Source organism: Raphanus sativus, chromosome 2 (assembly GCF_000801105.2).
Source record: "Raphanus sativus cultivar WK10039 chromosome 2, ASM80110v3, whole genome shotgun sequence".
Classification (NCBI taxonomy): domain Eukaryota; kingdom Viridiplantae; phylum Streptophyta; class Magnoliopsida; order Brassicales; family Brassicaceae; genus Raphanus; species Raphanus sativus.
Window position 1 is genome coordinate 5,012,954 of NC_079512.1, and position 27,569 is coordinate 5,040,522.

Sequence of the window (27,569 nt, forward strand, 5' to 3'; positions counted from 1 at the left end):
TATGAACGCTTGACTGAGTTTCTGGTCAAAGCAGGTTTTCAGCGAGGAGGAGTGGATAAGACATTGTTCATCGGAGAAAATGGAAGAGACATTCTAATCATTCAAGTGTATGTTGATGACATCATCTTTGGAGGTACTGATCAATCGATGGTCAATGACTTTGTCAAGACAATGACAAAAGAATTTGAGATGAGTATGGTAGGAGAGTTGAGCTACTTTCTTGGTCTTCAAGTCAAACAGCTAGCTGATGGCATCACTGTTTCCCAAAGTACATATGCCAAGAACCTTGTCAAACGATTCGGAATGCAAACAAGTAAGACGGCAAAGACTCCCATGAGCACAACCACAAAATTATCAAGAGATGAGGATGGTAAGCCAGTTGATGTGAAGCTGTATCGAGCTATGATCGGTAGTCTCCTATATCTCACAGCGAGTCGTCCTGATCTATCTCTCAGTGTGGGAATCTGTGCAAGATATCAAGCTCGTCCTAAAGAGTCACACATGAATGCAGTAAAGCGCATAATCAAATATGTGAAAGGAACCTTCGACTTTGGTTTACATTATACTTTCGAAACTATTGTGAATCTTGCAGGTTTTTGTGATGCTGATTGGGCAGGTTGTTTGGATGATAGACACAGCACATCAGGAGGGTGTTTCTTCCTTGGGAACAACATGGTGGCATGGCACAGTAAGAAACAAAACTGTGTGTCTCTTTCAACAGCTGAAGCGGAATACATTGCCTTGGGGAGCTTTTGCACGCAGCTGCTATGGATGCGACAAATGCTTGTTGACTATGGTATTGTTTCCAACCCTATGATTGTTCATTGTGATAATATGAGTGCCATAAACCTATCTAAGAATCCGGTTCAGCACTCACGCACCAAGCATGTTGATATCAGACATCATTTCGTGAGAGAGTTGGTTGAGATGAAAGTTGTTCTCCTAGAGCATGTGTCTACTGATAAGCAATTGGCTGATTTGTTCACTAAACCACTTGATTACAACACCTTTCTGGGTCTCCGGAAGGCGTTGGGAATCATTGATCTCTGATCGATAACTCTAAAGAGGAGAGAGTCTATGTACATACGAGTCGTTACATGTTATTTATCATCGCTCACTTAAAACCTTGAACCAATAAGTTTGCTTCTGAAAGTTGTACATCCTGAGTTTTGAGCCGATATCCATCAGGTCCCTAGTGAAAGGCAATCATCTTGGATCAGGATGCTGCAACATTTTTGTTCTGAGGATATGATCTCTGCCTGGATGGGATGATGAAACACATAAGGAGTTGAGTGTATTTCAAGAAGGAGATCACGTTAGTGTGAGACAGCAAAAACATTGTGTAACACAAGGTGACTAAAACGAAAAAGGCCTGGAGTGAAAGGTACTCATTTTGGAGCTGGGTGCTAAAACACTTTGACTCTGATTTGATCACTATCTGGACTGGGCAGAGATGATCTTAACTTGGGAGGATAAATCAGTATGGAGCAGGGTGTTATCCCACTTTGTCTCTGACTCGATCACTACCTCATTCAACTAAGTTGTAGACTGGGCTCTTGGTGAAGTTTTGAGTATGGTTGCTGTCGAGTAGAAGTGACAGGCACAAGAGACTTATAATGTGTTTCAGGATGATGCTGATGTGGTATAAGCTTGGACTTAGTGCGTGGATAACTTTCTTGAGTAAATCTTGTTTGTGACAGCTACTCGGATGAGAAATAGCTACAGACTAGGATTGGTTTATTGATTTCATTCGGAATTTTTGGTGGTAATGACGTGTTGTGTAAATTGAGCTCGATGACTCTCCCTCTGACAAACAAGGCATTGATCAAAGTGCCTTATGTTCTGTGGTAATAGTGATGTGTTCTTAAAAAAAAATGCTCTCTTCCAACCTCTCTCTCGCGTCCTTCTCTCTCTTGATGGTGATGTTTGACATCGATGGTGTAGTGGTTGCTTGTGCTAACTAGATGAAAATTATCACTTGGGCTGAAATTTTAATGTGCAAATGGGCTTCTTATATCTTTTGGGCCTTTCTAATGTTTGACTAATGACATTTGCAAGTGTTTTTGTTTTAAGCTCCAAGTTTTCTTGTTTTTGTCGCCAAAGCTTTGCTCTCCTTCTCTCTCTCACTCCACCATGCAACCGCGAAGAAGCTCAAGGCTGAAACAAGCCATCCAATCCGGCGGAGACTCACCGATTCCGATGACCGATCACGCCGAAGCCTCTGGTTCGCGGACTCGAAAACGAAGTCGCCGTCCGATTCAAACTCCTCCACCTCCGCCACCTGAAGACGATGTTGATGTCGAGTCTATGTCCGATGGAGATTCTTCGGACTCCCCACCTAATCTAGGTGTTGATGAGGAAGCTGAGATATTGGCAAATCGAGCCAAGGAAGAACGATTTCTAGAAAATCGCCAAATGTATCGGACCAAGCTTGATCTTTATCCCGAGTTGATGCAGCCACACAAGACTCCCCTTACTTCTCGGTTCTTCTCTATGACAGCTACTGAGCGGTTTCAAGGGCTCAAGAATCGGAAGTTCATCGTTCAACATCGCATCTCTCTTACCGATGCGAACCTTGCCGATGTTAGGAGCATTGTTGAGAATGCGGGATTGCTTCACACTCTTACCGATGTTGATGCCTATCAACCTTCTGTGGTAAGAGAATTCATAGCAAATCTCTCGGAGGCCTCTGAACGTGATGTTGGTGTAGCTGTGTATCTTAGAGCATCAATGATAGATTTCTCACCAAGTTTGATTAATGCTATCTACTGCATTCCTGGGTTTGAGGACGATCCTAACTGGTTGGATGAAAATATTGATGAAGTGTGTGGGTTTCTCACTGATGGCCAGATAAACCGATGGGAAAACATGAGCTCGAAGTTTCTCACCCCGACGAATCAGGTGCTATACAAGCTGGTTTGCACCAACTGGATTCCTACAATGAACTACACCAACATGAATCAAGTTCGGTTGAAGTTTGTGTATATGCTTCATCACAATGAAGATGGGTTCAACTTTGGGAAGCTGGTATATGATCAGATCATGAGGATGGGTGAAAACACTACGAAGAAGAAGTCTCGAAAGATCATGTTTCCTACTCTGATTCAGCAGGTCATCAACTTTCAGAGGATTGTTCCTATTGACTATCCAACTGATGAGTTCACTGGTTTTCCCAAACTTGTGGTGAAAGACATCAAAGCGGGGCGTGGCACTGGAGCGGACACACGTTCTGCGACTCTTGAGGAAGACATTGAGCGCGCCATTGCTGATCTCAAAGCCATTCATATTCATCTGAGGAGTAAGCGTATCATGTTTGGGTTTCTCTGTTTTACCATAGACTAACGTGTGCCTGTTTATTTTTATCTGAATGTGCATCTAAGCAGGGGGAGAATATCCTCGGTATGCTCAATGTGCTCAGGCTCCACCTCCCACAGTGAATCATGAGGATGAAGAGGCAAGTGATACCGAAGAGCTGAGCCAAGCTGGTGACAATGAGGAACTTAGTCGAAGCATATCTTTCTAAGTCTGTCTTCAGAGATTGGAACAGAGCTTGAAATTCTGTCATGTTGTGATTTCATGTAGTAAAAATAAGACGAGTGTAGTAAGACTAAGAATCATGTTGCTTGAACTAATGGTGTGCTCTGATGATGTAGACTTTGGATTTCTATCTATGCTTTATGGTTATTTGAGTGATCTCAGTGTGCTTGTTTAGATATCTCGTGTCTGGTGCTTTCAGTATGAATTTGCAGGTTGCTTAGGATGTCACATTAAGATAAAAAGGGGGAGAATGTAAGCTCAAGAAGAAGAGCTTGTATGAGAGTGAAATGAGGTCGAGCGTTACACATAAGGATCTATGTGTAACATATTGTGGCGAGTCGGTTAGAAGAATGATGACGTGGCGTTTATTCATTAAAGTCTATTACTTCAGGAGGAAGTAAAGAAAGATTTGGGCTTATCACGATATTTAGGAAAAGATATTGTAAAAGGGTATTTAACCTAGTTGCTAAGGGTAGAATTATGTTAAGGTTTTTAACGGAGAAAAGTTTGAGCAAGAGGTTTGTTCTTGTCAAGTATTGAGCGATCAAGTGACTTGTGAAGTGCAGCTTGATTGCGTGTAAATTGAGATTAGAAATTGGTCCGTCTCTAGTCGTGTGTGACTGAGAGTAATTCGGATCAAACAGATCTAGGGAGATTGTTTGAAAGATTTCTAATATACAAGAAAGAGTTCTTGAATTGTCGTGTAAGCTCCTTTACCTGGTTACCATTGAACTTTCAGGTTCTGCTTTGATTGTTAAACAACTACTGTATGTAACCTATTTCGTGAGGAGGTGGTTTCTTATTTAAGTAACTATGTATCATTGAGATCATGATTCAGTTTAGCTTTTGTATTGCTCTTGGTTTCCAGAAAGTTGCATACTTTTTAGGACAGCAATGTATTTGCTCTATGGGTCGAATCTGTCTTTAGTCTTACTTCAGTGTTTACTGCTGTGAAAATGCATTAAGCCTCAAATCTTTGCTATGGTCTTTATCTTCGAGTTATTGTGTGATAAGAATGTTTGATCTTGATTTAGTCTAGCGTTTGTACAGCTCTTGGTTTGCAGAGGTGGCATACTTTTGGGACAAGAATGTATTTGCTCTATAAGGCGAATATGTCTTTAGTCTTGCTTGTTTGTGTTGCTACTGTGAAAGTGCCGCTAAATCAGCATCAAATCTTTGCTATATATTTTTTTCTTATGCTAAAGTAGTTTTATGGCATTAATATGGTATAAATGTTTGAGTACAATCGTCACAGAAAGTAATCAGCTAGTTTTGTTATTATTGTGCGAGTTTGCTTATGTTAGATTCAAGATGCTTATAGGCTACATATGTTGTGTAAACTGAGCTTTCTTGGTTTAGTAATTAAGAACCAGTCATGACAAATGGCTCTTTTGTAATTGATGAAAGTGATAGGGAAACGAAACCTGGAAACATTTACTCTTTTTTAATTGAATATTATGTGCCAGGCTTCATGTACAGTGGGAAAACACAGTTATTGTGGTGATAGGAGATGTACGTATTTGTTCTGATTGTGTCGCTGGAGGAACTCATGCTGCCAATTATCGAATACAGAAAGTGGTAAGTGTTAATAATACCAACATAACAAATGTATCTTGTTGCATTTCTATATTAATATATAGTTTTTGTGTCCAGCTGAAGAACGTGAGAGAGAAGTTGCAACTCAGTTAATGGCACATTATGAAGGAGTTTGTACACAACAAAAGTGTAAAGACATCTACTAATACCAAATAAGTGAATTTTGTTGCTTAATGATAGCAGAGATTGAACATGTTTAGAAGCATTACCTAACTCGCTATAGACTTAGTATATTACCCGGAGTTTCATAAGGCCTTCGTGATAGTGTGTTTGACATGACGAAACATAGTTAGGCTAGTTACGCATCATTGATTAAGAAAATGTAATACAAAACGAAATCTCTATGTTTGAATGCAATATTAATTTTAACATAGTTTAAATCCTCGTAACTAATTGATGTCTTGCATATTTGCATTGTTTTAACCATTCATTCATAAGCATTTGCATCATATAGATTAGGATTTAGACATGTTTAGGTTGCATTGGCATACATATGTCTCTATCAGGTATTGGAACACCACATGGAGTTCTTTGAGACATTTGGAAGCAATGTGATCAAAAACGGGTGAAAGATGAGCATGGATGGAGACCTTAGAGAAATCTTCTGTTGCTAAAGTTTTGTGGAGACACAGAAAATTGAGTTAGCTTTCTAATGGAAGTGGTTTCAAGTCATTTGGAGATGTAATGGAGGAGTTATGATCAATTTACTAGAGGCATATCCATCCTGGCCGAGAATCGCAGAGTGACCTCTCAGAGCGACCCCCCAAGGTCGCTCCCAACCAGAGCGACCAACCAGAGCGACCTACCTAAGTCGCTCGCGTTTTCATCGTCCGGAGACACAAAAATGAAGGCTGGAGCGACCTCTCAGAGCGACCCCCCAAGGTCGCTCCCAAACCCAGAGCGACCTCCTGGAGTGACCCTCTGAGGTCGCTCCGCGTTATCTGCTGCACGATTTTATTATTTTTCAAGGACCTTTTTGCAATTATTTTGCACGTTTTTGCACTTGGAAAACCTAATGTTTAAGTACTATGTAGCCACCATTTGGCAGATGATTTTTGATCTATTGGAAGAACACAAAACTCTCAAGAAAAGTTCATCTCTTTTGGATTTTGATTTGTTATGTTCTTGTGTTTCTGTTGATTTCTTATCTATTTCTCTACATGATTAATCTGAAATCCACCATGGGTTCAAGAGGAATCATGGAGATTAGTGAGTAATCACCTTTTGAATTCATGGGTTAGGGAGATTAAGGGTTATTAGGCTAGTTCTAGGATGTTTTAGTGTAGATCATTCTTGTTCCTTGCTAGTAGAGTATTCATAATGCATCTTTTGAGTTAGCTACTTAAAAGTTGATCATTAGGCTTTTCCCACCCAAAAGGTGTTTGATGAAATGTCTGAGACAACTCTCCTAAGCTTTTAGTGTACTTTGCCAAAGACATTTGTTGTTAAAGATGCTAAGATAGCTTTTAGACTTGTTCTTAATGATTGCTTTCATATTATTCAACCAAAGTTATTTGATGTTTGAGATGTGTTAGCAAATGAGCATTCATCTAGACATAGAGCTTGCTTAGAATTGTGTTTAGGCTTAAGGTTGATAGTTTGATTGATCATTTGCATTTCTTAGTTCGAAACTTGATCACCCAAGGTCAAATTCCCTACACCCATAAGTTCTCTTTTCCATTAGTTAAGAAAGTATAATTCTTTTATTGCATTCAAACATTAGTAGTAATTTAAAATCATTCAAATCTCTGGTTGCACTTAGATTAAATAAGCACTTGCATTCTCATTGCTTTAAATCCCTTAGAATTGATTCGACAACTTACTTCCACTTTTCTATCATTTGACTTAGGAGCCTCAAAACTCTTAACATCAAATTGGCGCCGTTGCCAAATTTCTGAGTAGATTTAAACATTGAGATTTAGTAGCTTGTTTGAGACTAAGTCATTTTTATTTTCGCTGGTTACTGATTCTTTTTCTTCACTTACTTTTGATTTACAGGTGTATGCACTTGAGGAGCAAGGGTCCAACAAACCCAGTTCCAAGAGCAGAAGACATCATAGCTTTAGAGAGAGAGTGTGCTAGAAAGAGAAGACAAGAAGAGCAGCTAGCTCACACACAGGGGTTGAACATTGACATGGCTGACCCACAACCACCAGCTCGCCCTATTGGTGCTTATGACCGCCCGACCAACAACGGTCAACTGTTAGGAATCAGAGCACCAGCTGTGGCAGCAAACAACTTTGAGATCAAGTCAGGATTGCTGAATCAGATTGAGAACAACAAGTTTCATGGCCTGGCTGCAGAGAACCCATTCGACCACTTGGACAGCTTTGATAGATACTGTGGCCTATCCAAAACCAATGGTGTATCAGAGGATGCTTTCAAGCTCAAGCTTTTCCCTTTCTCTTTGGGGGACAAGGCACGTCAGTGGGAGAAGTCTCTGCTAAGCAGCTCCTTCACCACTTGGGATGACTGCAAGAATGCTTTCTTAGAAAAGTTCTTCTCTACTTCTAAGACAGCTGACTACAGGAATGAGATATCTGGTTTCAAACAGAAGAACTTGGAAGGATTCAGTGAAGCATGGGAGAGGTTCAATGGCTACCTAGCTCAGTGTCCACACCATGGTTTCAACAAGGGAAGTTTGCTCAGTACATTCTATAGAAGTGCTCTCCCTGAGTACATAGCCAGATTGGATACTGCAAGCAATGGGAACTTCTTGGACAGAACTGAGAGAGAAGCAGCGCAGCTGGTTGACAACATGGTTAAGAGTGATGCAGTCTACAGTGGAGATCATGACAGAGCCAATAGGACAGATGACAAGCAAACAAGAAGGGAGTTGAAAGCTCTACAGAATAAGATTGACATCCTCATTGCTAATAAAGCTACTCAAGAGCAGGTTCACTTTGTTGGTAACCCACAGCAAGAGACACCACCTACTGTCAATGAAGTTGAAAGTTTGGAAGGCCAAGAGGAACTGTGCTTCATTAATAGCAATGGTAGCTGGTACAAAAAGGAGCCCAACTTTCAGTACAACAACTACCAGCAGAAATCCTATCCCAACAACCAACAGAGTGGTTATCAGCCTAGAAACAACCAGCAAGGCAGCTATCAGTCTCAACAAAACCCTTCAATTGGTTCCTCTGCTCCTCAAGAGAGCAACATTGATGCCTTACTGAAGCAAATCTTAGAGTCTCAGACTAGAAGTGAGAAGCATGTAGGTTATGAGTTGAAGAACCTTCACTCCAAGATTGATGGGAGCTACACTGATTTGAACAACAAATTCTCACACCTTGCTTCTACAGTCAAGACTTTAGAGAATCAGTTTGCTTCTATGGCTTCCATCTCCAAGCAGCCAATGGGAACTCTACCAGGGAAACCAGACCAGAATCCCACAAAGTACTGCAATGTTACCCTCTCTACTACTTCTTCAGAGATTGAGCTGAATGAGCACAAGAAAGAGGTAGATGAGATTGAAAAATTGGTGTTCAGAACTGATATTGGACAGGTTGAGCAACAGATTGTGACAACAAGTGGGGCAAAGATTGTGGAGAAAGTATACAAGCTGGTTGCAGCTAAGGTTGTGAAGAGAGATGGACACAAGGTTGAGATGGTCACGCAGGAGGACACCACTGAGGTTGAGCAGTCACCTTATGATAAACTCCCATTTCCACAGAAGGTCCTCACCAAAGCTCAGAAGAAGATCATCTCCAAGTTCAGGAAAGATCTTAGTGATGTTGGGGTAAAGCTTCCAGAGATCTCGGGTATGCGAGAGGCTCGTGTACAAATGATGCTCATCAAGGACATTCTAACTCACAAAGATAAGGTAGCAGAGCTTCTGGACTTCTCTACTCTGCAACTTGACCCACAAGTCCCACCAAAGTCTCTCTCTAAACAAGAGCACCAGGGGATATTTACCTTGTCTTGCTCCCTTGGTAAGCTCACTTTTGATGATGCTCTTGTTGATTCTGGTGCAAGTGTGAATGTGATCTCTATAGATATGGTAAAGACTCTAGGGATTGAGAGCATGGAGCCAACCAGATCTTTACTACAGTTTGGGGATTCTTCTTCTACAACCCCAATTGGTCTCATCAAGGATTTTCCTATGAAGATTGGAGCATGCACCATCCCTGTTGACCTCACTGTCCTAAAGAGGGCAACTGCAAAGAGGTTCCCACTCATCCTTGGCACTCCATTTCTCACAACTGTAGGAGCTTGCATAGACTTTGATAACAAGAAGGTCACACTCCTCAAAGTGAACAAAGCTGTCTCATATCCTCTCCAGCCCCTAGAGATGAAGTCTGTGTATTGTGGAACAATCACTTGTGAAGCATCATCCATTGAGAAACCAAAGGCTGAAGTGCTGTATGTTGAGAAAGAAACTCTTGCTGGAGAGTCCTCTACAGAGATGTGTGATGAGCACTTGGAAAGTGCTAAAAAGGAGGAGGTGAGTAGAGCTGCAAAGGCTACTCATGTCAAGAAGAAGATGATGAAAGAACCTCACCCTCCACCTCTTGATACACTGCCACACACTCTCACTCTTCACCCAATGAAGCTTAAGGATGGAGCTATTGAGTACAAGATGAGATGTAAAGGAAAGACTACATCATTCTCAAGTGCAAGGGCCATCATCACTCATGAGCTCCAAGATGATCCAATCAAGCTTCAAGAGCTCCTCTCTCAGGTCCTGAAAATCACTCTTAATAGTGGGAAGGACCCCCCTTCTCCACTCTCTATTTGAGGTACCACTCCACTACCTTACCCTTGTATATACCAGTTTTTCTCTGCATTTTAGTTTTCTTTTGGGTTTCTCTCTCTCACTCACACAGAGACTGTGTGATTCAAGTGTGGGGGAGGTACCAAGTATTTGATCATGTTTGCTTTGATGATTTTGAGTCTCATACATTACATTTTACATTCTTATTTGCATAGAAAAACCAAAAAAAAAAATTTGAAAAACACAAAAAGAATCATTTAGTTGCATCATTTGCATTTTTAGGATTGAGTCTAGAAACATATAGGTTGCATTCATGCATTAGGGGGATTTCAACCTTGTAAAGAGCTCATGTTAAGTACTGAATTTGTTGACCTTTGTAATCATGACAAGTAGCTTGAGCACTCTTTGGAAAGCTTGTAAACTTCGCGCCTTGAATGCTCCTCTTGAAACTCATTTGACTGTTGATACTCTCTCTTTGAAACAAGCTCCTGTTTTAATGTCTCTTGCATATGGTCCCTTGTGTACTCAGTCATGGATATACACACTTGAGTTGTCCCATCCTTTTTACCAATCTTCATGACAAACTCAAGTGGTACTCCACTCCCAAAACCCATACCTCCTTTTTAAACCATCATTATTTGTTGAGTGAGGCCTCTTTGGAAAGCTTTACATGTGCATAATGTTGAGAGTATTGGGAACGACAATGCTTAGTCTTCATTCCTGCTAGATTAGCCACTCTATTGTCTAGCTATAGGAAATGGGTGAGTGTTGTGATTGTGATTTGGGAATATGAAAGGTTTGACTCTTTGTGCTTAAATGATTAGTCTTTTTGGGATAAGTGGAGAAGTATCTTGCTCTTATTGTGAAAAGTCTTGGCCCCCAAATATAAAAAGAGAAAAAAGAAAAAAAAAGAAAAAAAAAAGAGAAAAGAAAAAAAAAAGAATAAAAAGGGGGCTAGCAAAGTTGTTAGGAGCTGAGATTTGTTTTAAAATTGTGAAAATCCCTTATTAATTTCAAAAAGAAAGAGTCTGATGTGAAAAATGTTCTTGGGATCTTTTGGTGAGAGATGTGAGTTGGGTTTGACATTGAGGAATAATTGAATATCTTGTGTGTTTGGGAAAGGGTAGACCAATGGAGATTGAGCATTGTATGCATGAGTTGATCCCTTTCTTAGATATATTATGTATAATGTCAAAGCTACTTTGTTTTGAGAGTAAACCACCTTAAAAGATCATTTTGAACATCTGATTTCACTTTCATTAAAGCTTTTGTCTTACCAAACCAAATGACTTGGACCAGTTGACCATTTGTGAGATGTCTATTGAGTTTGCTTCCTGAATGTTAGAGAGATGTGGACTTGTAGGAATGCATGATGAATGTAGAGATCAAAGGAGGTGTGATAGGCCTAGAGAAGTTAGAGATGGATAAAATCTTTGCTCTTGCTATTTGGTATGATTATGCAAGGTTGTTAGGTTGAGAACTAAGAAGAGTTTCTTTTGATTGTGAGTCCCCATCTTCAAACCTCTTCTCCTTGGTTCTTGAAAGTTTACTTGTGGACAAGTAAAGGACTAGTGTGGGGGAGTTGATGTCTTGCATATTTGCATTGTTTTAACCATTCATTCATAAGCATTTGCATCATATAGATTAGGATTTAGACATGTTTAGGTTGCATTTGGCATACATATGTCTCTATCAGGTATTGAAACACCACATGGAGTTCTTGGAGACATTTGGAAGCAATGTGATCAAAAACGGGGTGAAAGATGAGCATGGATGGAGGCCTTAGAGAAATCTTCTGTTGCTACAATTTTGTGGAGACACAGAAAATTGAGTTAGCTTTCTAATGGAAGTGGTTTCAAGTCATTTGGAGATGTAATGGAGGAGTTATGATCAATTTACTAGAGGCATATCCATCCTGGCCGAGAACCGCAGAGTGACCTCTCAGAGCGACCCCCCAAGGTCGCTCCCAAACCCAGAGCGACCTCCTGGAGTGACCCTCTGAGGTCGCTCCGCGTTATCTGCTGCACGATTTTATTATTTTTCAAGGACCTTTTTGCAATTGTTTTGCACGTTTTTGCACTTGGAAAACCTAATGTTTAAGTACTATGTAGCCACCATTTGGCAGATGATTTTTGATCTATTGGAAGAACACAAAACTCTCAAGAAAAGTTCATCTCTTTTGGATTTTGATTTGTTATGTTCTTGTGTTTCTGTTGATTTCTTATCTATTTCTCTACATGATTAATATGAAATCCACCATGGGTTCAAGAGGAATCATGGAGATTAGTGAGTAATCACCTTTTGAATTCATGGGTTAGGGAGATTAAGGGTGATTAGGCTAGTTCTAGGATGTTTTAGTGTAGATCATTCTTGTTCCTTGCTAGTAGAGTATTCATAATGCATCTTTTGAGTTAGCTACTTAAAAGTTGATCATTAGGCTTTTCCCACCCAAAAGATGTTTGATGAAATGTCTGAGACAACTCTCCTAAGCTTTTAGTGTACTTTGCCAAAGACATTTGTTGTTAAAGATGCTAAGATAGCTTTTAGACTTGTTCTTAATGATTGCTTTCATATTATTCAACCAAAGTTATTTGATGTTTGAGATGTGTTAGCAAATGAGCATTCATCTAGACATAGAGCTTGCTTAGAATTGTGTTTAGGCTTAAGGTTGATAGTTTGATTGATCATTTGCATTTCTTAGTTCGAAACTTGATCACCCAAGGTCAAATTCCCTACACCCATGAGTTCTCTTTTCCATTAGTTAAGAAAGTATAATTCTTTTATTGCATTCAATCATTAGTAGTAATTTAAAATCATTCAAATCTCTGGTTGCACTTAGATTAAATAAGCACTTGCATTCTCATTGCTTTAAATCCCTTAGAATTGGTTCGACAACTTACTTCCACTTTTCTATCATTTGACTTAGGAGCCTCAAAACTCTTAACATCACTAATTGGTACAAATGAATCATAAGCAAGAAAAACGAATTATAAAAATATGTGACAAATCGTTGCAGAGTGAAAGAATCGAAGCTCATCATAGAAGCTGAAATCAAAGAGTGAAATACATAACAAGGCAAAGGTATGAACTTGTATATTTTAACCTTTGAGTCACATATTTTGTGATGTCTAAACTAAGTTTCGAGTGTGTATAAATCGCTCTGTGGATCAAATATATCTTAAGTCTAGCTTTAATGGTTATTTAAAACAGAGTTAAACAGAGCATTTGGTATAAACGTTAAGACTATAAAAACAGTGATCTTTCTCTTGACTTAGACAATTATAACACTAAAACCTAGAATGCAAGAAGCACATATTATTCAGTTAAATAGAGTAAATGTTGATGTTTTCATTGCCATGACAGATGAATATCAGATAACAAGTAAGGAAGACAAACAACTTAAAACATATATGTAAGTAATGAGCTCTTAGGTTTTCATAGATGATTGGATAATATCCAAACGTTTAAGCACACAATAAATATAACAGAAACAATTGTTTGGGAAGTTTTTGTTCATTTTGATCATGGCAATAAAATAACTTAACTGTACTATCAAGTAAGCTTTTCAAAGTGGAAGTTTATTGTCAACAAATACGAGCCTAAAATGACTAATAGTGGAACTTCGAAGAACATATCGAATTTTGATATTTTATCTGCGAGTGAGCATAATCTAACCACTCATCATGTTTGAAATATACTTTTAAGTATGATTACGTGTTGGAATCTCTCATATATTTCATAGCTTTTACTTTGCATGGCGGATAAGTGCTTTTAAAATCAAATATTATATCTTTTGAACTCTTTTGACATTTAAGATATTCTTAACATTTTCAGATTATATTGGACAAGTAACAAATGTTGGTGGGTTTAATACATATGGTAATGAACCATCTCTTGCTTACAAAATCTTCTTAATTACTGTAGTAATGAATTTTCTTTTGTGAAAATAATAGAAATTGTTGAATCCTAGATCCACTAATCAGGTTTAGGTATCTTAAGATAAACAAATGATATTTTCCTCAATCAAACATAGATATTACTCAATGATCTGCGAGGTGCCATGGAAGTGAAATTTGGTGGAAAATCAAACCCCACGGATTCAAGTCGTGAATAGGCAGCGTAGGTTAGTTGATACTTCCCTCCAACACCGGCAACAACCTTAGCCATCTTCCCCGCCATGTTTAAGTTGTATGTTTCCCCATCCTCGAACCTTGTCGTGCATGTTCAAGGGAGTATAGTGAAGTGTCGTGGGGATAGTTAACTCGGCTTTTGTGCTGAAAGTATTTTACGTGGCCTGATTTGATAGGGTGTTCTCGTGTTCACGAAAAGGGGTCACTGAACCGTCGCTTTTTTTGAATGATGGTGTTTCCGTTGCAATAAAGTCTCGGCGCTGGCCCCGTAAACCAAGTTTACTTTTCTTTGGCTTGAGTTCTTCTTTCAATTGTTCTCTCTCTCTTTGGCTTGAGTTCTCCATTGAGAGTCTCCACATAAAATTTTAAGGAAAACCACTAATCTAACATGTCAAATCATTACAAAATTTTACTATTTTCTACAATGCGAAATTTTCAAAATAATTACTTTAAAATAACCGAATTCTATAAAACTGAAAGTAAACTAAAAACTCAATTAAAATAATTAAATTGATATATATATATATATTAAGTCAGAAATTTAACATAGAAATTTAACATAAAATTAAATATATTTTTAAATATTTCAAACTTTAAAACTCAAAGCTACAATTAAGAATTTAAGCACATATATTTTAAAAGTTGAAGCTACATAAAATTAAAATCTACACAAATAATTTTAAAATATCAAGATTCTCAAATAAATAAATATTTTGAAAAGAAAAAAATATTTTGAAAAGAAAAAGTTAATATCAAATACAAACATCATTGTAATCTCACGAATGCAAACACCAGCATCTTATTATATAAAACTTGGTTCTTCAAAGTTACCAATTAACATGATCTCGACAGATGACAATTATATATTTAAGATTGCGACATGTGTTAATTTATCTCATAATTAAAAATATATATAGTAAGATAACAAAAACCGAATTTGTTAAAAAGGTAATCATAAAGATCATTTAATAGTAGTTTTCCATTTTTAACAGTGGTTATGGTGTACTATAGCTTTGGAGTTTCAAGTTGGTGATTATTTACAGTGGCGATGGAGACACACTGAGAATATGTTTGGCTATACCATGTTTCAGTTAATTGCTAGTGCTGTCGCCACTAGTACCATGGCCTCATTAAGCCAAAGAAAAACATGGAGCAGACACCTTTATATAGGAATGGATACCTTCGAATTTGGCGAGGATATAATTATTTATAAGTCGTTTACAAACCAGACTCGTAAATGGATTACGAGGGATCACGATCTGGAGAGAAGAGCCTTTACAGGGTTCAAGGTTTGTTTATTGGATTATGATTTGAAGATTGGTTTTGTCTTCTCCGAGGAATGGAAGAGACAAGAGAGACAGAGAGTATCGAGATTCATTGTGATATCTCGATTCAATGTTTTTATCTTGTTTAAACCTGACTCTTTTGTTAAGTGTTTATCAAGGAATAACAATGGATCTCTGGATTTTTTTGGTTTAAGAGGAAAACTATAAATAGAGTCTCTTTATGCCAGGATTTTTTTGGTTTAAGAGGAAAACTATAAATAGAGTCTCTTTATGCCAATATAATTATGGACAAACTTTTGGTCAGTGGGAAGGGAATGGGATTATAGGTCTGGATTGTAGTATGAATAGATTAACTCTACTTAATTAAGTGGTGTAGAATGATGGAGGATGGAGGTTGAGTTTAATAGGGTTTCATTATACCCGATTACATGCTCGGAGGGAGCCAAACAAATATAAATTTAATGAAAAGTGCTAAGTTGACAAGGAGTAGGCACGTGAGCAAAATATGGGCTTGGGTAATGGACATATCTTTTAATGAGTTGAGAATTAAGATGCTCGGGTTATTAAGTTTGTTTTTAAAATATATGGTGCGAAGGGCTATACGAGCAGGGGCAATGGTAGAGACTGAGTTACTATGGAAGGGTATCTTCACACCCGACTTAATTACTCTGCAGAGTATTTTTAAAGGTTTTTCGAATGAAAGTATTAAGTTGGAATTGTAGAGGAATGAGAAGCAAATGGACTATTAGTTACTTACGAGAAATTTGGCAAAAGCACAAACCAGACTTCTTGTTCCTCTCGGAAACAAAGAAAGATTTTGAGTTTGTGCAGGGATTTCAAATGCATTTTGGATTTGATAATTTGGTGACGGTGGACCCCATAGGAACAAGCGGTGGGCTAGCACTCTACTACAATAATGAATTTCAGATTCAAGTACTTTTTTCAAATAATAGGATGATTGATGTGGAAGCAATGGTTCTTGGAAAAAAGGTCTACATGACTTTTGTATATGGTGACCCGGTACAGAAATTAAGGGAACAAGTGTGGGAGCGTTTAACTAGATATGGGTTATCAAGGTCAGATCCTTGATTTATGATTGGAGACCTAAATGAGATAACCGGAAACAATGAGAAAGAGGGTGGTGCTTTAAGGCATCCAGATTCTTTTGTCCCTTTTAATAATATGATTCGTAATAGTGGTTTACTGGAATTTCCGGCAAAGGGAAATAAAATGTCATGGCAAGGAAGGCGAGGAAAAGGTAAAGGGGCTTTTATGGTTCGATGTAGGCTAGACAGGGCACTAGCCAATGAAGAGTGGCATACTCTTCTCCCATGTTCCTATACAGAATATTTAGGAATGGTGGACTCGGATCACCGGCCAGTAGTTGCATATTTGGAAGATAAAGTTATAAGGAAAATAGGACAATTTAGATTTGATAAGAGATGGATTGGTAAAGAGGGATTTATGGAATCGATTGCGATGGGCTGGGCGAAGGAATATGGGTCGGATCAGGTGGATATAGTTAAAAAGATTAGCAATTGTCGACATGAAATTGCGAAATGGAGGAGAAATAATCCACCAACTGGAAAAGAAAAAATAGGGGAATTTTAGAAAGCACTTGAGGAAGTGCAGACGGATGATTCTAGGACCCAGGAGGACATTATGGAGGTATCTCGGAAGCTTCAGGATGCGTATAAGGATGAGGAGGAGTATTAGCATCAAAAGAGTCGAAATTTGTGGAATACGTTAGGGGATCATAATACCATTTTTTCATGCTTTAACAAAATAAAGGAGAACACGCAATAGGATTGTGGGCCTCCATGATACCCACAAGAATTGGATTACAGAGGATACTGGTATTGAGAAAGTGGCAGTAGATTATTTTGAAGATTTATTCAATACAACCTCACCTACAGATTTTGAGGGTTTTCTGGAGGAAATAAAGCCGGGCATTACGCCACAGAAGAATCAGAGGTTGCTGCAGCAGGCATCTGAGGAGGAAGTCTGAACTGCTTTATTTATGATGCATCCAGAAAAGGCTCCGGGGCCTGATGGAATGACAGCTCTTTTCTTCCAACACTCGTGGCATGTGGTGAAACAGGATTTGGTGACTATGGTAAATAATTTCTTAATATCGGGAGAGTTGGATTCAAGGTTAAAAATGACTAATATATGTATGATACCTAAAACGGAAAGTCCCACAAGTATGACAGAACTGCGACCAATAAGTTTATGTAATGTTGGATATAAAATTATATCCAAGGTGTTATGTCAGAGATTGAAAATCTTTCTTCCAACGCTGATCTCAGAGACTCAATCGGTATTTGTGGCAGGGAGATTGATCTCTGACAATATTCTGATAGCTCAGGTAATGTTTCATGGCCTGCGAACAAATAAGGCATGTCAAGGAAAATTTATGGTCATTAAAACGGATATGAGTAAAGCGTACGATCGAATAGAATGAGATTTCATTAAAGCTCTTCTATTGAAGATGGGTTTTGATTCTCATTGGATTAAACTTTTAATGGAGTGTATATCATCGGTACAATATCGGGTGTTACTCAATGGTCAGCCACGAGGACATATAGTTCCTCAAAGAGGCTTACGGCAAGGGGATCCGTTATCCCCGTATCTATTCATTATGTGTACGGAAGCATCAATAGCAAATTTTAAAAAAGCAGAGGCTGATAAACGGCTTACTGGCATGAAGGTAGTAAGGACTTGTCCATCGATATCACACTTGTTATTTGCAGATGATAGTCTTTTTTCTGCAAAGACCAACGGGAGGAGGCACAAACTATTCTCAAGATTCTAAATGAGTATGAGGCAGTTTCTGATCAACTTATAAACTTTCAAAAGTCATCAATTCAATTTGGGCACAAGATTGAGGAATCTTGTAGACAAGAAATGCGGGATATTTTAGGTATTCAGAATATAGGAGGAATGGGTTCCTATTTGGGCCTGCCGGAGAACATTAGTGGGTCAAAAATTCAGGTGTTTGGATTTCTGCAAGAGCGCCTGAATAATAGGATTAACGGCTGGACTTTTAATTTTTTTACTAAAGGAGGGAAAGAAGTGGTTATCAAATCAGTAACCACAGCTTTACCCAATCATGTGATGTCTTGCTATTGTCTACCAAAGGCAATAACAAAGAAATTAACGAGTATTACAGTTCAATTTTGGTGGAGCCCTGGAGGAAGAACAAAAGGAATGCATTGGAAGTCTTGGGACAAGGTCTGCATTAGCAAAGAGGATGGTGGGTTGGGTTTCAAAGATATAACGGATTTAAACACGACTATGCTGGGTAAGCAGTTATGGAGGCTGGTGGAGAAACCAGACACCTTATTTTCGAGAGTCTTTAAAGGAAGGTATTTCAGGAATGCTTCACCCCTGGAACCGATTAAATCATACTCACCGTCATATGGATGGCGAAGTATTAGCTTAGCTAGATCTCTGGTTAGCAAATGACTAATTAAAAGGGTGGGAACAGGGTCATCCATATCTGTATGGAATGATCCATGGCTCCCAACCACTCGCCCGAGACCAGCAAACAAAAATCAAATTACCAGTCTTCATACTAATCATGATCTTACGGTTGATCAACTGATAGATCCAGAATTACGAATTTGGAATTCTCAGGCAATACATGAATTAGTGGATCCCCAAGATGCAAAGATCATAGAAAGTATACCTCTGAGTAGGTTTACCCGAGGGGGTAGAGACCGATGGCACTTTACACAAAATGGAAAGTACACGGTAAAATCAGGGTATCAAGTGGAACGGGTTTACCCAGATACAGCCAAACCGGCTGCAGTATTTGGGCCAAATGTGGATTCACTTAAAGCATATTGTTGGAAAGTTCGCTGCCCGCCAAAAATTAAACATTTTCTATGGCAATTGGTATCATGATGTATATCTGTCAGAAATAATTTAAATGCGAGAGGGCTATCAGGGGACTTGTACTGCGATAGATGTGGGGCTACGGAGGAATCGATTAACCATGTGTTTTTTGAATGCCCTCCAGCGCGTCAGGTTTGGGCACTGTCCAATATCCCATCTAACTCAACAATTTTCCCAACGGGATCTTTGTTCACAAATATGGATTACCTATTTTGGCGAATACGGCCCGAAATAGAAGATCATCAATTTGCTTGGATATTATGGTATATTTGGAAAGGAAGAAATAATAAGGTCTTCAGTAATTTGGATATAGATACGCGGGAGACTCTTCAACTGGCGGTAACAGAAGCACGGCTATGGACTGAGGCCAAATTGTGCAAGTGCCAACACAAAATCCACAACAATCGAATCTGCCGATGATTCCCGGCAGGTGGTGTTTCGTGGATGGATCTTGGAAGAAAAATGAAGTTTTCTCTGGGCAGGGATGGTATACAGGGCCGGCCATGGGCTAAAGTCCGTGAAGCAAGGGTTTTAGGCGCCATAAGTTCTATAACTTTTACGGGCGCCATAGCTTTCTGGAAATACATTTTAGGGTAGTGGTTTTGTAACTTCTCCTTTTCATCAGCATATTGCAAGTTCGATTCCATCACTTCTCTTTTTCTTTTCTTTTATGTTATTAATAAAATTAAGATTTGCTTCCTTAAATATCAAGACGATCTTGTTACCTATTTAAAGCTAGTTTCTTTTATTATACAGAGTATACTAAATAATATATTATTAGATAAATAATTTAATTAAACAAAACTTATTTTTGTTTGTTTTATTATTAGTTGGCATTTATTTTGTTAAACGTCTCTTCTATATTTTTGGGTGGATATTTTCTATAATAGTTATGAGCACGAGAGAATATATTAATTATTTTAAATTATCAGTTATTCTCTTTCTTGTTTCAATGTTGATTTTTTTTTGTAAAATTATTGTTGATTATTTTGCTGGAATATCTTGCTCTGCCATTTAAGTCTTTGGTTTTTCCTCTTTTTGTGAGGTTTTATATTTTTAAAAAAAAATCGAACAAACATAAAATTGTTATAAGGTTTTAATTTTTAAAATTTATCAACAGTTATTTTCATCTAATAATGTTATGATATTTTGAACTTTATTTTTAAAAATAAATTATCTTTTAATAATTATTTACTATTAACTAAAATTTTAAATATAATAAAAAAAATTATTTATAATAAAAGGGCAAAAAAAAAATTTACGCTTTAGGTGCCATAGACGTACGGACCGGCACTGATGGTATAATACACTAGAAGGCTTCACAGGACTAATGGGAGCACGGAATATAAGGGCTTCTCTCTCTCCTCTTCACGCGGAGACAGAAGTTTTAGTATGGGCAATTGAATGCATGAGGAATTTGCGTCAGTTTCGGGTCACGTTTGCAACAGATTTTCTGCAACTGGTGAAGATGGTTTCTGAACCAGAGGAATGGCCGGCGTTTGCTAACTATTTAGAAGACATAAAGACGTTGAAAGAATCCTTCCACATCTTGGAGATCATTCATGTACCTCGCACACAAAATTTGAAGGCCGATGGCTTAGCACGTAGTGCTAGGAAACAAATGTCCTTTGTTGTGTACATGGATGCAGAGCTACCGTTTTGGTTTACAGAGTCTGTTTGAGTCTGTAAAAGTCGATGACAAAAAAAAAAATCCTAAAAAGGGATAATTGCAAAAGATTATTTTTAGTATTTTAAAAAACAAAACAAATTATGTTAAGAAAAGTAATTATAATTATTATCTGATACTATTTTTTCCTTTTAATAAACAAATAAAATTGTAAAATATGATTTGATAGTAATTTTCCTTTTACTATTGTGACATGCATTAAAATATATAATGATTAAAATATATATACTAAGATAATAAAAGAATTTTGAAAAAGTAATTTCAAAAATTATTTAATAGTAAAATTTTAGTTTTAAAAAATATTTTATAGTAATTTTTAAAGAAATTGTACTTTAAAAATCCTTATAAGATTTTTTAAAAGTAATAGTATTTTTTGTCTTTTACAAATCCTATACAAAAATCGATTTGTACAATATTTAATACTTATTTTATTTTTCTAAAATCATAAAGAAATTTTTTTTGATAATTAAGATAATTTGAAGAAAATATTTGATAGTAATTATCCTTTTTAAAATCTTAAACCAAAAAAACTGTAAAACAGTGTTTAATTTTCACTTTACTCTATTCAAATCCTAATAAAAAGATAATAAAACAAAAAGAAATACAATTATTCACATATTAACACAATTTTTAAAAAAGTAGTAGTAATTTTCGTTTTTTCACATCCTATACCAAAACCGTTTGTACAAATAATTTATTTCATACTAATTTTCCTTTTTTAAAATCAAAAACAATGAGAATTATAATTTTTATTTAATAGCACTTTTCCTTTTTAAGTTTTAAACAAAATATTGTAAATGAAAAAAGAATCAATACAAATAATTATTTAATAGTAATATTCCTTTTTAAAATAATAAACAATTAAAATTGTAAAATCTATATGAAAATTACTTTCTTTTTCAAGAAATTATAATTTCCTTTTTAAAAATTATGAACAAACAGAATTATGAAAGAAAATGGTAGTTTAAGAATCTTTAAAAATGAATTCTAAAAACCTAAAAATACAACAGATTATTTATAATAACTCTAAATATTTTTTCCTTATTAAACTTCTAAGCAAATGAGAGTTGTAAAAGTAATCTTATTATTTTCCTATAATTAGTTAATTTTCTGTGGAAGCTATCATGTTTGATGAAGGCTTAATTTTTTTATACTGTATGGTCTAGGTTTCAAGTTTCAGAGAAAACGAATTATTAGTTTATTGGAGAAAAAATTTATAGGATATTTTCAGCCTTTTACAAAGAATACCGTCTGGTGTAGATCTTATGAAACAACTCATGGTAATGTACTCATACGTAAATTCTCATAAAACATGTAGAATTATTAGATGTAGATACATCTATGTAATGTTTCTCATAATTTGTATTAACATAATAATAAGCTTTAACAAAAAAAGAAAAATTATATTATCAATATATATTGATCTATAAGTTACAGAAATAAATCTATCAATAAAATACATAATTTTTTAGTTTTGTTTTATTTTATTAAAAATCTTATATATGTATAATTATGTAATTAATTTTTTCTATACATAAAAGGAAAATAATTATCCAATAACTGCATATTTATAAGGAAAATAATTATTAAATATTATTGAAAAGGTTTTATTAAATAGTTTTTTGTGTTTAAGGATTTTATAATTTGAAACAATATTTCTTAAACTACTGTTTTTATTTTATAATTCACTTTTTAGGATTTTAAAAACTAAACTAAAATTTCTTTAAAAAATTCATATACTTTTTTATTTAACCTTGAAAATAATATGCTGTAAAAAGGAGTAAAACAATCAAATTTAAGAATTCTTTTAACAAAACCATTTGGTTTAGTATTTGTTAAAAATAAAAATTTTATAAATTATTTTTTAATAAATATTTTTTTAAAATTTACGAGGACATTTAATTTAATGTTTTGTAAAACCACGTCCAGAAGATAAATACTATTATTAAATAATTATACACTATTGTAAAAGGAAATAAATAGATAATTAAGATAATTGGAAAAAAATATTTGATAGTAATTGTCCTTTTTAAAAATCTTAAACCAAAAAAAACTGTAAAAGAGTGTTTAATGATCATGTTCATTTTCCTCTATTCAAATCCCAATTAAAAGATAATAAAACAAAAGAACTACAATTATTCACATATTGACATGATTTTTAAAAAAGTAATAGTAATTTTCGTTTTTACAAATCCTATACCAAAACCGTTTTTACAAATAATTTATTTCACACTAATTTTCCTTTTTTCAAATCATAAATAAAAGATAATTGTATTGCAACATTTGATAGTAATTATCCTTTTTTGAAAACCTTAAACTAAAAATTTGTAAAAGAGAGTTTAAAGGTAATTTTCCTTTATTCAAATCCTAATTAAAAAGATTATAAACTAAAAGGAACTGTAATTGTTCACATCAAATATTTGATAGTAATTTTTAGTTTTTAAAATCCTAGACAAAAAATCATTGTAAAAACTATGTAAAAGTACTTTTTCTTTTAAAAAGTATTATAATTTTCATTTTTAAAGATACATACTAAATAAATATAATTATAAATAAAAATAATAACTTTTTAAATAAATGTAACGAATTATAAGATACTACAAGTACAAATTTTACCTCTACAAAATATATAATTAGTTAAACAAAACATTTCTTGTTAAAATAATTTAGTTGTATAGAAATTGTAAATGCAACTGAATTATAAAATCCTACATATAAAAAAATTGTTTAGTAAAAATCTTAAAGAATAACTAGTTATTAAAATAATTAATTTCCTTTTGAAAATTTTAAATAAAATAAAATATAATTTTTTTATAAATAACTAACTTTCTTTTTAATAGACAACTAGATTATGACCCATCCTTAAAAGGGCGGGTATATTTTTCGTTTTACATTTTTTTGAAATTTAATTTTTATATTTGTATTTTTAGTTATATTTATATTTTTATATAATATTTTCTTAAATGATTAGTAATAACTTTTAATATATTCTATTAAAATATTTGGATCACAACTATATCAATAGGTCATGATGGTGTTTATTCCTAAAGTTTGCAACATATTATATTGTTTAGTAATCATCTAACATAATTAGTCAAGAATATTTGTACCCGAAAAAACCGACTCGGAATCGACCCGAAAATTAAAGTCTCATATTCTATTAGATCACGACTTTATACTCGGAACGGTTTTTAAGTGCTATGTCTGAAAACCAATATCAAATCTAACCTGCACCGAAAACCGAACAAATTTTTTGAAAAATGTTTGAAAATAATAATTTTAGTATATTCTGATATATATATATATGTGTGTGTGTGTGTGTGTAAATTGGTTAATATATTTTTCACTAACTTTAAATGAGATCACATTTAATAAATATTTTTAATCGGATAACCAATTTAAAACCCGTGAAACTAAAATCTGTAGAATATATTTTTATAAATAATACTTCCATAACAAAAGTACAAAACATTATTCAATAAAAATCATAAAGAAAAAAATAACCTTAAAATAAGTTATATTCCTTTTTTAAAGCCTAAACAAAAGAAAATTGTAAAAGCACTTATATTATTTTCTTATAAATAACAAACTTTACTTTTTAATAGATAATTTTATGTTAAAAACTTATAAACTAATATAGCTACAAATTTTACCTCTACAAAATATATAATTAGTTAAACAAAAAATTTCCTGTTAAAATAATTTAGTTATATAGAAATTGTAAATGCAACTGAATTATAAAATCCTACAAATAAAAAAAATTGTTTAGTAAAAATCTTAAAGAATAACTAATTATTAAAATAATTAATTTCCTTTTATAAATTTTAAATAAAATAAAATATAAAAAAATTATAAATAACTAACTTTCTTTTTAATAGACAATTTTCTGATAAAAATTATAAATAAAAATAAATTCAGATTTTTAGGTATGTGTGTTTTATCTAAACCTAAGTACAAAAATGATAACAATTCACCTATCCACAACAATCATAAAATATAAATTTTAATTTTTAACTGAAAGTTATGTGTGGAAACAAGTTCTTAATTCTAAAACAAATATCACACAACATATTGCTAAAACAATCTTAAAACTATAGTAAAATGATTAAGTTTTTTTATATTTTTTATTAAACTAAAACATCAAACAAAACTCGTTGCAACGCACTGGCTTATATCTAGTTAGTTTATATTTCTTAAAACACACAAAATTGCAAACTCAATTCAATGTGGTCTAAATTTAAAATTAGCTTGCTCCTAAACCGGAAAAGGTAATTGGTCTTGAACCAAAATATACAATTGAGCCCATTCGATATATAAATAACAGTCAGTACAAGTTTATACGAGCCCTCTATATCTGCTAACATAGGCCCATTTACGGTTAACAATTTTTCGAAGTTGGAAGATATTTTCCGTCACTTTTCCAATAACCGTCGGGAGCGCGAAGAGGGAAGTTCGAATCGCCGCCATGAATCCAGCAAATGCGACGGCGAAGGAAGCCGAAGGTGGAGGAAACGGTGAGGAGTACGAGGTGGGGAAGATGTACGAGGTGAAGCTGACGACTGGAATCGAGTTCAAGGGGATCGTCTTGGCTTACGACTCCGATCAACGCGTCGTCATCTTCCATATCCTTTCGATCGTACTCGTTTTAGTATCTGTTTCCTTTATCTCTTTGCTACTTCTTCTTCTTCTTCTTGAGAAGTATCCTTGACGTGAATTTTACAAGAGGGAGCGATGCGGGAAACTGGCAAATCGATGACTACACGGACGGTGAAAGCGAACTTCATATCCGAGGCCAGGTTCATGAGGAAGTTAAACGATCCACTCGCTTCGAACAAGAAGAAGCGTTTCATTGATCTCAGTGGACTCATAAAGAAAGAGGCAGTCGCTATTAGGTTGTTGCGATCTCTTTTGTGATTTTGAGTTGAATGATTCACTCGTTGTGATGTGATTGATTGATCTTTACTGAGGAAACGGTGTTATGCAGGAAAATCGAGAGCATCGGTGTTGGTGTTACTGCAGAGGCGCAGAAGATCTTCGACGCTTTCTCTAAGACGTAAGGATCTGTTGAGTGGTTGCTTGTTTAAGGAGCTTTGAATCATTAGGACTTCTCTTTTAGCTACTGTGAGATGAGTGTGTTTCGAACTTGATTCAGTATAGCGTGTGTATTGCTCTTGGTGTGCTGAAAATTAATACTTTTTTGTGACAACAATGCATTTCCTCTATGGTTTGAATCTGTCTTTAGTTTTGCTTTCAGCTTAAAGCCTCAAATATTTACTCTAGTCTTCTTACAATGATCGAGTGGCAAAGAAAGTATTCAGCTAGTTTATGTCACCATTTTTGGGTGAGTTTGTTTATTAGAAAAAGTATTCAGCTAGTTTGACTACTTATGCTGTGTAAACTGAGCTTTCTTGGTTTAGTAATTTAGAACAGCTCACGTAAGGATCTTTTGGTTTCTGGATTGTTCTTTGAATCTTTTAGTGTGGTTTAGGTTAGTTCTTGTGCCAAGAAGATAAGAAAAGACTAGGTTGATTCTAATTTGATTGTTAAACAGCCTTTGCGAATGGAAGTTGTTGCTTGTTTAAGGAAATGTGAATCATTATGACTTCTCTTTTAGTATGTTTGATCTTGATTCAATTTAGCGTCTGTGTTTCTTTTGGTATGCTGAAGATGCATACTTTTTTCTTCTGACTTGCTCTACGGGTTGTTTTTTTTAGTCTTGCCTTCAGTGTTTGCTGCTACAAAAATGCATGTAAATCAGATTCAAACCTCAAATATTTACTGTAGTCTTCTTTCAAGGATCGAGTAGAATGTAAACAGCTAGTTTATGTTACCACTAGACGAGTTTGCTTATGGCAGGTTTGAGATGCTTATAGGCTATTTATGTTGCATACACTGAGCTTTCTTGGTTTAGTTATTAAGAACCGGTCGTGACTACTGGCTGTAGACTCTTATATATATATATATATATATATGCGTATTGGAAGTGTCAGGGCAACAAAACCAGCAAAATTTACTCTCTTTAATTGAATGCTTATGTGCTGCTGCGTACCAGGCATCGTGTCAAGTGGGATAACAAAGACATAGTGATAAATGAAGATGTGCGTATTTCTAGCCCTTACCATTCTGATTGTGTCACTGGAGGAGCTCGTGCTGCCAATGATCAAATGAAGAAAGTGGTAAGTGTCAGTAATACCAAAGTAATAAATGGCATTTCACCGCAGGTGATATTAATATAGGTTTTGTTTCACAGCTGAAGATCGTGAGAGCGAAGCTGCAACTCAGTAGTGACACATGATGCAACTGAAGGAGTTGTTCATTGAAAAAATAGCAAAAGGGTAAAGCTGTTACTATAGTGAATAAGTGAATGTATTTGCTTATAATGGTAGAAGAGATTCGAGTGTGGATGACGACAAGAACATAGAGAGTGTTGGTGTTTTCTTGTGTATATAGCAAATTAGAATCCTCTGGACCAAAATATCATACATGTATTAGAAGAAGCATAGCTACCTATTCGCTAATGAGAAGGAAGACATTTTTACATTTTCTTTTCAATACATTGAAACCGAGAGCTGTAGTGGATTGATTGCTTGACCTATAGTTAAGACTTAGGATAGTAAATGTTGCAGATCAAGAATATTATGGACCTTTCTTATTGTAGTTTATGTTCTAGCATCAGGTTTCACTCCTTCTAAACGAAGCCTCGTTTTTCTGGACATTTT

The 27,569-nt window shown here is 35.4% G+C and overlaps 1 protein-coding gene and 1 non-coding gene across 2 annotated transcripts; one reads left to right on the forward strand and one right to left on the reverse strand.

Annotated features, from left to right (window-relative positions):
- Nucleotides 1-7,653: 7,653 nt before the first annotated feature.
- On the reverse strand, nucleotides 7,654-7,761 carry LOC130508787 (small nucleolar RNA R71). Its single transcript, XR_008942965.1, has one exon. It is a non-coding gene; the product is annotated as a small nucleolar RNA R71 (small nucleolar RNA).
- A 17,475-nt stretch (nucleotides 7,762-25,236) lies between these two features.
- On the forward strand, nucleotides 25,237-27,390 carry LOC108839604 (uncharacterized). The gene is made up of 5 exons (XM_057004410.1): nucleotides 25,237-25,471; nucleotides 25,570-25,742; nucleotides 25,835-25,903; nucleotides 26,903-27,026; nucleotides 27,101-27,390. The coding sequence occupies exons 1-5, from the start codon at nucleotides 25,316-25,318 to the stop codon at nucleotides 27,143-27,145; spliced, it is 567 nt and encodes a 188-aa protein (XP_056860390.1). The 5' UTR covers nucleotides 25,237-25,315; the 3' UTR covers nucleotides 27,146-27,390.
- Nucleotides 27,391-27,569: the final 179 nt, after the last annotated feature.